This window comes from Artibeus jamaicensis, unplaced genomic scaffold (genome assembly GCF_021234435.1).
Source record: "Artibeus jamaicensis isolate MK-2021 breed Jamaican fruit bat unplaced genomic scaffold, CSHL_Jam_final scaffold_537, whole genome shotgun sequence".
In the NCBI taxonomy this organism is placed as follows: Eukaryota; Metazoa; Chordata; class Mammalia; order Chiroptera; family Phyllostomidae; genus Artibeus; species Artibeus jamaicensis.
Window position 1 is genome coordinate 38,623,752 of NW_026522047.1, and position 13,195 is coordinate 38,636,946.

Sequence of the window (13,195 nt, forward strand, 5' to 3'; positions counted from 1 at the left end):
AGAGACGCTCATAGCACTGCAGCCCCGATGCTCTGCTCTGATTAGTGTCCCGCTGGACGCCGTTCCTCCTTCTCCCACCTCATTTCTTCTTAGAGGCTGCTGCCCACTGTCCGGTCTGAGAGCTGCAGGCCCCAAGCCTGCCACCACGACTCTTCAAGTCTCCTGAGGTGAGGAGACTGTTTGCCACGGGGGCGGGGGGGGGGCACAGCTGGGCCATGCTCCCTGAGGCTTGGACAATAGGGTGGTGCTGATGCCTGCGGGGGTGGGGTGGGGGATGGAACCCGGGACGGAAGTAGCAAGAAGGCAGCGAGGAAGGAGAGAGAAAGAGATCCCAATTTGTGGGCTGAGTACACACCACTCAGTATCCAAAAGACTCTGCAATTAGAACTTTTTGGAAGTGGTGACCTTCATGCACCCGAGGACCCCAAATCAAAGGAAGGGTAAATTACATTCATTAAAACCCTGAACCGGAAAGGGCTCCTAGGTTCCGTGGTGCTTAGAAAGTCTATTTCCAGAACATCCTTCTGCCTCAGCATCCCGGGAGTTGAAGCTGTACTGAACATCAAGGCTCCAGACTTAAGTCATGGCGGCACGCCCCTTAATGCCGGTCCTTCTCTCCCGGGGGGTGGATGTGAGGTGCCGGGACCACTGAACAAGCACGGCACTCCTTCCTAGAGCTGACATGTCATTTAAAGGTTTTGAAAATAAAATACTACCCAGAAGGCTAAAGCTCCATTACATAATGGAATAGAACCCAAAATTCATAGATTTTGAAAGTTAAATTCAAACTACTGAAAATACAGGACTGCGAGACATTCTCTGGTTGAAAATTTGGAGGCACTTCTTTTCCCAACTTGCCGTGTGACGCTTGCTGCCCGCCAGGTCCCCAGTGGGGGGCGTGCAAGAGGCAACTGCACATTGACGTTGCTCTCTCTCTTTCTCCCTCCCTTCCCCTCTAAAAGTAAATAAGTAAAATCTTTTTTTAAAAAGTATTTCCAAAGTCTCCATTCCCATTACCATCAGGCAGTGTGACAGTGGAGAGGCCTCTGGCCCCAATTTTACTCCTAATTAGTAAGTTCCATCACCTCTGAGAGACCCTCAGTTTCTTCTCTGTTAAACGGATTCCCTGACCCCTGCCTTATCCTGATCACAAGGTTTCTGGAAGAATCAAATGAAGGGAAAGAAAGAATTTCTCCAGCAGCTCAGAGGGAATTATAACCCCCGAGGTGTTGGAACATGAATGCCGAGGGAAGCCCATGGATATAGGCGCCGTGGTGGAGTCCCTCCTGCCCCTGACCGGCTCAGCACCTTTTCCCAACCTCCCAGCCTCGGGCGGGCCGAGGAACAGCGAGAGCGCGCCCCCTGGTGGAACTCCTCACTCACAGCCGCTCCCTGGCGGACACCCACCCGGAGTTTCTGTCTGGCGTGTCCTACCTTGGCCCAGTGGGGCGGGCCCACGACCTACTTCATGACGTCCTCACAGACCAGCTGGTAGTCCAGCCGCCGCACGGCCTTGCCTAAGGACCTGGGGGTGGGACAGAAGGACATGAGGCCTCTTCCATGCTCAAACCGCCCCACAGTTACCTGGCACCTTCCCTGAGCTACACCTGGAACTTGGAGGGGGACATGGAGGTTAAGACCTGGCTTTGGCCGCAGGACACCGATGGCGATCACTCAGCAACTTGAGGCCTTTTGTCACCACTCAGCCCAGAAGGATTTGGAAAGGGTTTGCATCCTCCCTGCTTTCTTTCATTGGCATCGGAAAGGTGTCTTGAGTTTAAGTAATTTCAAAGAACTGTGTGCACAGATACACACAGTGTACATTATATAATTATATATTACATATTTATACTTATAACTTCTGGATTTTTTTCTGGATTCTTGGACTTCCCTCCAGAACAGTGCATTCCTGAAGGGTCTCTTGGAAATCTTGTAAGTTTGGGGTTTTTTATACGCTGAAGAAATACGCCATATAAGATTCAGGCTGGGTAAGAGGTGTTTTTCTTTTGCAACATGTATTATTATATTATACATTGTATTTTACATACATATATACATACATATATATCACTGTAGGTATCGTTCCGACAAAGCCTAGCAATTTCAGCCCCACCTCATCCGATGTACGAAAGTATGGCGGCATCACCTCATCGGTCAGTCCTCACTGCCCAACCCACCAGCCAAGTCAGACTTATTAACAGAAAAAGCATGAGTCAGAGTTTTTAAAAATTAAAAAAATACATGTTAAGATGCACTCCTGTCACTTCCCTTGCTGCTCTCACTTCCATCCTGACAGCGCCGTGAACTGTGGCCCCATACACTGCCACGGGTCTGCCAGGCATATCAGGACTGCTGTATGCTATCCATCCATCCACCACTTATCCATCCACCACTTATCCATCCATCATCTGTCCATCCATCCATCCATCATCCATCCATCCACCCATCCATCCATCATCCATCCATTCATCATCCATCCATCTATCCATTACCCATCCAGCATCCATCCATCCACCCATCCATCCATCATCCATCCATCCACCCATCCATCATCTATTATCCATCCATCCATCTACTCATCCATCATCCATCTATCTATCCTTTTACCATCCATCCATCAATCCATCCACCCATCCATAATTTATCCATCCATCCACCATCCATCCATCCATCCATCCATCATTTATCTATTCATTCACCCACCCATCCATCCACCCATCCATTCATCCTCCATCCATCCACTCATCCATCCATCCAGCTGACATGGGTTTTTATTTATTATAAAAACACTGCTATCAATCAGAAGCCAGCCTTTCTGCTTCTTCCCACCAACTCCTAGAACCAAGTCCTTAGGCACACAGCAAGCCCAACGATGCCCCACCCACCTAGCCATAAGAAACCACTGTAAAGGAAACCCTGGATGTACCCCGTGGCTCAGTGCAGTTGAGGGTCAGTGCCTTCCAAGGAGCAGTCAGCTTGGCCAGCACCATACCTCCTCTACCCAACCTCTACCCAACCTCCTTTCTTGCCCTCCTCTACCCACTCCTCAACAATTCCTCTGAGCTTCACTGACCTGCTCAGAAAGGGTTCTGGCCACAGCCTTCCTAGGGCCCAGGAGGGGCTAGCAAGGTCAGCACACTCCCCCACTCAGGGGGCTGGCAGTGGAGCATGGCCCACGGGCCAGAGTTCTCCATTCATTTTCTGAGGCTGGGTGGCAGCAAGCAAGGGATCAGCGCCCCTCTTGGGGTGGCAGGGAAGGAGGTCCCCTGAGAGGGGAACTGGGGCACACCCTGCAGAGTGACGGTGAGGACCACTCCCAGGCAGCCCAGGTGCACCCACAGGGCCTGGGATGCCTCTGCATCGCTGGACCCAGAGTGCTCCAGAACGGTCCCGTAGGCCATCGGCAGGGTCAGCACTACCACCCAGCGGTGGGGCGGGGCCATGCTTCAGAATCCTGGTGGGCATTTCCCCATACACTTTGGGCGAAGCCCTCACTTTCCTATTAGTCCTTGCGAGTGAGTCCAGGTATCACCTGTTCCTGCAAGATCACTGTCATCTGACGAAAGGGGACTTTGCGGTCTGGGTCTGCAGTCACAGCCTGAGGGGAGTCTCAGTCTTGGGAGAGGGAGGAAGGAAAAATGGGCAAAGGGAGACTATGTCTCAGTGGCATTGGCTCTCAGCAGGGAGGGGACCCATCCATCACGAGGTTCCACAGGACTCTGTGGCTTGTCCCTCCTTGCTGCCTTGGTCATTCTGTGGGCACTGCAGCTGGGAGGCAGCAAGCCTCTCTCTTGCCTGGAGGAGGCCTAAGGTAAGATTGGGCCACAAAGAGCGTGAGGTCCTGGGTCGGGTGCCTTGAAGGTGCGTATGCCTCTAGGGTGGGGCCGGCCCTGCCGTCCCACCAGGGTCCCCTGCAGCGTCTTCTGCCCATTGCTCTCCCTGGGCACCGTCTCTGCCAAGCTGGGTCCACCCTCTCACTGGGGACCCACCCTCCTCGGGAACCAGACTCTCCTACTTAGCTGCACCCTCCCCCCCCCAACCTCTGGGTTTCTACAAAGACTAGGACACTCATTGGAAACAGACACTGAGCTCCAGAATCCCCCCCCCCCCTTTGCCCTCATTTCCCAAGGGCTCCTCTTTCACCGCCAGTTTGAGTGCTTCTCCACACGCCACTGCCTGCTAATGTGGGTGGAAATTGCTTCTGACGTGTGTAGTTGGTGGCCAGGTGCTCCGGGTGAGAGAACAGATAATGCTGAACTAATTCTGATTCACGGTGACCGCGACCAGAGAGGAGAAACTGGCAGAAACGGGACACGATGGCAGTGAGGGCATCAGGATGACTTTTATAGAACCAGATTTTGTGTGAGACCTGGAGCGGTGAACGACAGCTGGCCAGTGGGAAACCGGCGGAGTCCAGCAATGAATACAGGCTGGGCCCCAATTTACTAGCTGTGTGACCTTGGCCATGTTACTTAACCTCTCTGTTTCCTGACCTGTAAAATGAGGATAACTATCTCACACTTTGGGAAGCATCCAGCCAAGTGCCTGGTGTACAGTGGGGTCAGAGATAGCAGCCCCCACGACTTGCTCCCTGCCGTGTGGCTGGTCGTCTATAATAAAACGGTGGGAGCTCCCGCCTGTGTCCCAACGCCGGGCCTGCTCAGCCAGGCGTTCTAAGGGAAGGGGCCGGTAGCTCTCATGTGTGTTTTGGTCTGTGGCCACCCAGAATCTTCTGCATACTCTGCTGATCCTTTTGAGAAACTGAGGCAACCGTGTGCTCTAAGTCCTAGATGGTTGACTAGGAGCAGGGCCAAACCTTGGGGGAGGTTGTGCTGTCTGTCACTCACAGTCACCACTGGACCCTCCTGGGCAGTGAGGCCAGCTCTGAGGGATGACCTGTCCGTCTGGGGCTCAGCATCAGGCCCCACAAACATCTATCTGCTTCGGCTGCACCAGCTCTTACCTATGGGGGGCGCCGAGTAACACGGGGCCCTCAGCCCAGCTCCCCACCCCACGCCCATGCACACTCCCAGTGCCTGTTGGAGGCAGGTTTTAAACCCAGGTCTGAGTCCAGAATCTGTGCTTGTAACCAGTTCCCCAAACTGGACTCCTGAGAAGTTTAAAACATGCTTTTCTCTGAAGGTCAGGTGTGGGTCCCAAGCCCTTAGGTGCTGGGCTCCACCCCAAGTGGCTCTGTCTTTTGTCCTGGCCCTTCCCTGACTTGCTACCCTGGAAAGGCCCCTTGTTCCTCCTGGCTCCAGGTTTCAGTGGGAATAGAACCACTCGCCCTCCTTGTCCTCTTCCACAGGGCGGCCCGGAGGCTCCCGAGGGGCAGGTGCACCACCATGCACGAGGGCTCTCGTCACTGTGTCTGTCAGGGACAGACGAAGTTTGGAGAAGGAGACGCTGCTCCTGGAAGGCACCTGCCCAGTCTCCCCCAGAGGGAGAGACCTGGGGTGGCTCTGAGGCCCAGACGGAGCTGAGCAGACACAGGCAAGGACCATGAGATTTCCCAGGAATCAGCAGAGTGTGGAGAAGCAAGTAGACACACCCGAGTGGCCAGGATGCCATGCTTGGCCCCCGTGCTGTGTGTCCCGCACCCAATGACACCAGCTGCAGTCACGTCTGACACGGCTCCCAGGCCGGGCTCAGCCAGAAGGAGGAGAGAAACCCATGGGACCGGTGAGGCTTCTCGGGGACAATGAACCCTCGGGAGGTGGGGTGAGGGTCCTCAGAGCAGAATAGTACATTTACTCCTGCCTGGGTTCCCATCCCCCACTTCCCATGACTGAGCTTGTCTGGTGGCTAGTCCTTCTCCTTCCTCTCTGAGCCTCAGTTTCCTCGCCTCAGTGGCCTGTCCGAAGAGCTGGTAGGGGCTCGGCTCAGCTCTGAGGGGAGGCCTGCCTGGCTCTGGGGTGTCCACAGCCTAGAACCTTCTCCTCCTCTGTCCTCCATCTCTCGACAGTTTGTTCCCCAGCAAACCAAGGCCCGGATGCTGCTGCTAAGACTTCTCCAGCCCAGCCCCTCGAGGCCTGGGAAGTCCGGGGGTCCTGGTTCACACGGCGCACAGAGAGGCCCCGAGCCTTAGGGCAGGAGGAGGAGACCCAGTGAGCCCCTCCCCCCCGCAGAAACCTTCAGGGCCCCCGGCACTCCAGAACAGCTCAGCAACGCAGGCCCTGGAGTGGACAGAAAACTCTGTGTGCAAGAGGGCCGGATTCCCGAAGCAGGGCAGTTCCCAGCACCCGCCAGAGGTGTGTGCTCTGGGGGCAGGAAGCAAAAAGATGTGCCCAGATTCTGGGGCCACAGAAAAAGAGCAAGTCAGGAGGATAAGAGGCCTGCTTCTCGGGAGCTCTCTCCGAGGCACCCAGTGCCAGCTTAAAGGGGAAGGACGCCAATACTTACTCAGGGTCCACTGGGTGCCAAGTCGATTGGAGCCTTATTGGGTACACCGGAGTTTCGCACTCCAGAAATGGGCGTGGCATGGGGGCAGGGACTTGACAGGACCCTGACCCTCAGCACAGAGGAGGTCCCCAAAGACACAGGCTGCAGGACCGAGCGGCTCTGCTCCGCTCTCGGTGCACGTGGACGATGAGTAGAAGTCCAGCCTCCGTCTCCTGCAGAGGCGAGGAGGTTTCCCCAGGGGTTGTCCCGGCAGGACGGGAAGAGGGCGAAAGGGACCAGAGCCTTTTCCAGCCCTCTCTGCCCCGGCCCCTCCCTCACCCTGCGTCTGCTGTGGTCTCTGTCCCCGTTTACTGGATTACTTGGTGACCTTGCCACTTCTGAAAAGAGCAGAACGTTAGAAGAGGTTCACAGACACCCTTCCCCAGGGAAAGGCAGAAAGGCACAAGCCCAGAGACGTTCAGCACGGAATTACACTTAACAGTGAAAAACCAAGAACAGTTGAAATGCCACAAAGTGGGTGGTTGGTCCAATTGCAATCCATCTACTGTTCTCTGTGAATTTATTAAGATGAAAGAACGGCCCTGGCTGGTGTGGCTCAGTGGACTGAGCGCTGGCCTGCCAATCAAAGGATCACCAGTTCAATTCCCAGTCAGGGCACATGCCTGGGTTTCGGGCCAGGTCCCCAGTAGGGGGCTCTCGAGAGGCAGCCACACATCGATGTTTTTCTCCCTCTCTTTCTCCTTCCCTTCCCCTCTCTCTAAAAACAAATAAATAAAATCTTTTCTTAATGAAATAATAGTACAGAAGCATGCTTGCAATGCCATTCAAAGAAATAAACCGGATCAAGGGAGCCATCAGGGAGAAGGGCCTAGGAAGGAAGGGACAGGCTTTGGCTCACAAGAAAGTGGAGGTAAGAAGCGAAGGGGAAATGTCACTCCTGGCGGCCATGGAGAAAGGCATTGACCAAGCCAGGAAAATGAGCGAAACTAACATTTATGGGGTCTTTGCTATGTGGGCCACCTCTCAGGTACCCAGTCCTCTGAGCTCCCCTATTTTACAGCCGCATTTTCTAGATGAGAACTCTGAGGCCCAGGAAGGCTCGGGAGCTTAACCAAAGCGAGTGTGAGAAGCAGGCGGGACTCGTGCCCAGCGTGTCTGCTGCCGTCCTGCCTCCCCGGGCTCACCACCCACGGAGCCCTCCCGCGCTTTCCAGCTGCGTCGCTTCAGGAAGCCCCTTTGCCTCAGACCCTATTCTTCACCATCCCTGGGGTACAGCCCTTCCTCCCAGGGCTGGTGTGACAATGAAATGTGACTGTGCACCAAGCACTCGACACGCAGCCACCCAGCCACTCCAAAAGTCCCCACAGCATCCTTGGTGCCGTAGACCTGGGCAGCGCCTGGGACACACGGGACGTGACAGCCCGACTCCCTCTGAGTGGCAGATGAGCCCGTGCAGGCAGCGACTTGAGGGGGCCTGGTGCCCAGAGAGGACAGAGGCATCGTGAACAGGACACAAAGATGCTTCTGGGCACAGAAGCTAATACTTGTCATCAATAGAACAGGCCTCGCCCTGTTGTCATTGGTCACAGACTTTGAACCACTGTCTGCTTACGGGCCGCTGCCCGCCCCACACCCCTTCCCTCCCCTGGACTTCTCTCTTTGTTCTGGTTCATGCCTAGTCATCTTTCGGCGCTCATCCGGAGGCCCCTCCGGCAGGGAGCCTGCCCCCAGCCCCTCCCTTCACAGACTCCCCGTCTGCCAACACCAAACCTGAGGCCGCTGGGAGCCCCACAGCGCCTTGAACCTACTCTGACACTGAACCTATTTTTTCGCATTATGTGTGTCCCTTCGGCTGTCCTGCTGCCCCTGCGGGGAGAGCTCCTTGGAGTAGGGTCTGGGCCTTTTATTCATCTCTGCCTCTCCTGGGCCTGAGCAAGGCCCGCCCAGGGTCAGCGCTCCATAAATGTTTGGGCTGCCGTGTCCCTTGGAGAGGCAGGCGCAGGATGGTCTCCACAGTGATGGGTACAGCAGCACCCGGGGCCTGGGTGGGAAAAGCTGGCGCAAATGGACTCCTCACACTTGAAGACCGACCACAGACTTACATGGAGGCAATTTCCAGCTGCAAAAATGCTGCTGCACTCATTTCCAAAACACCTTTGTCACCTGTTTCCGATGGTCGAAATCCCATAGTTAGATGTTCGCTCCTTTGGCTGTGTGTGACTACTGTTTCCATGGACATCCCCCGATGCTAAACCTGGGCGATCACTGCCACCTCGTTTGGACAGAGAGACAAGGGAAGCCACGGGTAGATGTGCCAGGAAGCCTGTGGCTCGACCAGCAGGCTCTGCTGCTCCTCTCAGTGCTGGCTTTGCATATCCTTCTGGTGAGCTCTGTATGGTTGTTGGAAGTTTAAGGAAGACTTAATCCATGGTTTTCCCACCCCCGTACAAGGCTGTTATTTAATCCTCAGCGCATCTCTGGCCTGCTTCTATCTGTGCTCACATAGAAGTCCCTGAACCTGTGGGAATGGGGAGGCAGGCACCTACGGGGAGACAGGGGTCCCCAGGGCACACTCTGGGAGGTGCTCTCCTCTGGCTCCTGCCAGATTCTGAGTGTCTGGCCGAGGCCAGGGCAGGGGGAGCCCGGCAGCTCTGGCCCACCCAGGAATGGAGGGGTTGGCTCTTACTGGGACAAGACCAGGCCACGCTTATCCAGCTGTGGGCGCAGGTCAGCCAGGAGGACGCCGGCCTCCACAGCCACCTGCTTCTTCTCCATGTGCACCTGCAAGCAACCAGCACAGGCTTCGGTGAGGGGGAGCCACCCAGCCCTCACCCTGTGGCCAGGTTCCCCGTGCGTTTGAGCCTGTCTGTCCCCGTCTGCGGTCAGCTCAAGCCACCTCCCACTGCCAGCAGCCAAAGGGGCTACGGGCAGAGCTGGGGCTTCGGGAATACTCTGTGCAACCCTCTCTTTTCACAGTGGAAAGAGAGAAGGAGCAGGGAAGAGAAGGGGTTTGCTCGTGGTCACTGGCAGAGCTGGACTAGTGTTCAGGGCTCCTAACTGCCACCTCTGCACTTAGCCCACCGACCCAGACTACAAAGGCAGGGCTCCTCGTGTAGCTGCGTGGAGTCACCCACTAGGGAGGGTCTGCTCCTGGGTGGGGCTTGGCTTTGCTAGACGGACTTTAAATTCTCACTCACTCTCACCTGGGGGGACTTAGGCCAAGACGAGAGCCGGACAGGGAGGGCGAGGAGAAGCAAGGTCTATTCAGCGCTTTGCCACGGGCCAGAAGGCTGCTATGTCCCCAGGTTCTCATGGCAGCCCCGGGAGGGAGGAAGAGTCTCTCTTCACTCCGTAGGGAGAAGACTGAAGCTCGGGGACTTGAAGCCACTTGCTCAAGGTCACATCAACATCAGCGGGGAACTGAGGTGAGGATCCACACCTGTGACTTCGGAGAACAAGCTCGTCCCATGGACCCTGAGGACAGAGCTTGGCAGAATCAATTGCCGGAGCCCATCCTCACTAATTAGCAATCAGAGTTAATTACTGCCGTGACTGATCTCTTGACCGGAATGTTTGGTACGAGGTGGAAACTGTCAGCCTGAGCAAATACGGCAACAGCAGGGAGGAACTCTGAACCTCTGGAGCAGGGCTGGGTGGAGAGGAGGCAGGATATCTGGCAGAAAGAACTGCTCAGGGCAGCTGGACCGGTTAGGGGAGAACAGGAGTCTGGGCGCACTCCGTCCGCTCCCACACCCCCAGGCAGGCCCCTGGCGGCCCCCGAGGGCTGGCTGAATTGCGAGGACAGTATCCCAGTCCAAATTTGTCACCCCAAAATATGCCTTTTGGGATAGTGATTATTTTAAGCTATTTTATTAAGTTGTTTTTTTAAAGATTTTTAAAATTTATTTCTCTTTAGAGGGGAAGGGAAGGAGAGAGGGAGAGAAACATCAATGTATGGTTGCCTCTCATGCGTCCCCCTGCTGGGAACTGGCCTGCAACCCAGGCATGTGCCCTGACTGGGAACCAAACTGTGGTTGTTTGGTTCGCAGACTCGAGCTCAATCCAATGAGCTACACCAGCCAGGGCTATTAAGTTGTTTTTAAGAGAAGGAAGACTCAGGAAAAAGCCTTGACCTTCCCCCTAACTGTCGAAAAGAATTTAGACAGAGAACCTGCCCCAGGAAGGGAGCTCCCATCACAGGGAACTAGGTGCCACCCACGGGTGGGACCAGCAAGGCCGTTCCAGTCAAAGTCCTCTTTGGTTCCTGCTGTTAAAGGTGGAGCAGCAAACCTTTGTTTACCTAACATCTGCTGTTCTGTCTCCACAGGAATTGCCTTCCTGTCTGTTCAAGTCCAAGCCCAACACATGGACAAAGCCAAAGGGGGGTGGGATCGAGGGTGGAAGGTGGGGATGGCTGGGGTGCGGGGAGAGGTGGGGGGAAAATGGAGACTGACGACATATTTCAGGTTGCAAGATCTCAAATGCTCCCAAGAATAACAGCTTTGCCGTTTCTTTTATGCATTAAAATTTGGGAGGGAATGTAAGGAGGCAGGGGGCAGCAAGATGGGAATTGAATTACAGGATAGTTACCAAGACACTGCTCTCCTGAGGGTGTGATCTCAAAGCGGCGTGGACCCGGATGGGCAGAGACAATGGACGGGGCTCGCTTAGGGCAAAGACGAGCCTTTCACTAAAGAAGGCGTGTGTCTGCCTGCTGCAACCTGCACAGTGAGGGCTTTGCGACCAGATGGCCCTGGGAGGCTACTTTCCACAGAATCCTTCTTTTGCCCACAAACCTTCAGGAAGATGGGGCACTTTGGCCTACGTCTCTAGGTCGGTAGCAGGGTTGTCCAACCATTTGGCGTCCCTGGGCCACACTGGAAGAAGAGTTGTCTTGGGCCACACATTAAATACATTGCGACATGTAATCACAAAAAAATCTCATAATGTTCTAAGTACATTTGCAACTTTCTTTTGGGATGCATTCACAGCCATCCTGAGCGGCATGCGGCCCGTGGGCCGTGGGCTGGACGCCCCTGATGGCTGGAGAAGACGTGTGAGCACAGGGACACAACTGGAGCTTGGAACGGCAGCAGGCTCTTGCACGGGCACAGAGGTGCACCCCCAACGCAAACGCACTAGCAGTGAGGTGTGGACAGTGGCCACCTGCCGCCCACAGGGAAGCCCAGCGAGTGGACAGGACTGCTCAGAGGCAGCTCGGTCACAGGGAGGGGCGTCCCAGAGACAGGTGAAGGGTCTGTGGAGCTTCTGACCACAGGACAGAGTCAACCTGGGGCCCAGAGCTGTGTTACGGGCTGAACTGGGCCCCCCCAAATTCCTCAGAATGTGACTGCATTTAGCAATAGGGCCTTTAAAGAGGTAATTCAGTTAAAACGAGGGCATTGGGATGGGTCCTGATCCAACAGGACTGGTGTGAAAATGCAGGGTCCGTGTGCCCCAGGGCTGCCACCCTGATGCTCGAGCGAAGAGCACTCAGGGCTCCCACAGAACCTCAGACTTTCTGCCTGGGAGTGGCAGGGCTTGGCGCAGGGGGGCGTTGGGGCCAAGGGATGCAGAAAGTAGCCATCAGGCTGGCTACTGTCCCTTCTCTACACTCACAGGCCCAAAGGCCTAGAATCAGGTCCACGAGCTGTGGCCAACAGGCGGGAGAGTATCAAGTCCAGGGGGATGAGAGAGGCCATGGCAGGGCGGGGCCGGAGAGGGTAGTACAGAGGGACAGCTGGGGCCATCCCGAATACCTCATTTTCTGCTCACCCTCAAGCCCTGTCTCTACAACTAACTCCAGGTAGAGTATGAGCTCCTGACCCCAAAGGCCGTTTTCGATGACAGTCAGACCCAAGTGTTCTCCTTCTGGTGAATGCACTCTGCCCTGGGGCATGCTGGAAGCTGGTTCCTGGGGTATGGGTGGGCCGGGGAAGGGGCCCCCTTCCCTCCCTGCTGAGAGAGAGTTCTTGCCCCACACCAGGTTTGCCTTCTGTACCCTGAACTGTTGCCCTCGGACAGGACGCACCCTCCCCCAACCCTGAGTCAGCTACAACAATTTTACAAATTGCCTTTACTGAAAGTCAATTACAGGAAAAGAAATGTACAAATCAGCAAAAACAATGTGTATCGGTTCATTCAATCTGCGTTGCTCCTCTCCTGTGGCTGAGGTAGATAATTTATTGCTTATTTCTTCTTGTCCAAAGGACTCTGCTGTTCAATAGTTGCTGAGTCTTAACTATTTCCACACAGTTCTTGGCAAGGGAAATCAATGTGACCATTCTGCTGGCCACTGAAGCTTGTCTTTGATCTCTGCCCTTCCTGTACATGTGAATCGTTGAGAACGAGCATTCTCGTGCACAATTTGTACGTGGTAATGCAACTCCTATTTCTTTGAAACACAGGGAATATTTGGGAGAGTGTTTAAGGATTTCTGATCTGCAGATCTTACTTCCTCGTTCTGCTCGGCCAACTCATTCCCTTTAAAATACAACACAGGGCATAAAGGTCATTCAACCCATGACCTGAAGTGAGATGGCATCGCTGGGGTTCAGGACAAGTCACCCAAAGACACGGCTCTGTGGTAGGTGGATTGTTTTGAGCCCTGCGAGCTCGAGAGAAACTCCTGCCACTACCCTCTTAACCACCTAGAAGAACTTGAAGTGGGGGCCTTGCCCAGAATGAGAGATTGTCAGAGACAGTGTCTTATGACCTATCTGTGTAGCAGAGCAAACATCTAACCACAGAACTTCCACTCTTCTCATCGTCCTTCAATGACCTTCTTCCCTCT

General features: G+C 54.8%; 1 protein-coding gene across 1 annotated transcript; it reads right to left on the reverse strand.

Annotated features, from left to right (window-relative positions):
* Positions 1-237: 237 nt before the first annotated feature.
* Positions 238-12,152, reverse strand: LOC128626348 (uncharacterized). The gene is given in 7 exon segments (XM_053658458.1): positions 238-1,255; positions 1,258-1,673; positions 3,224-3,415; positions 5,548-5,647; positions 6,679-6,684; positions 9,100-9,304; positions 12,022-12,152. Coding segments are annotated over 7 exon segments (1,158 nt in total). The 3' UTR covers positions 238-1,147.
* Positions 12,153-13,195: the final 1,043 nt, after the last annotated feature.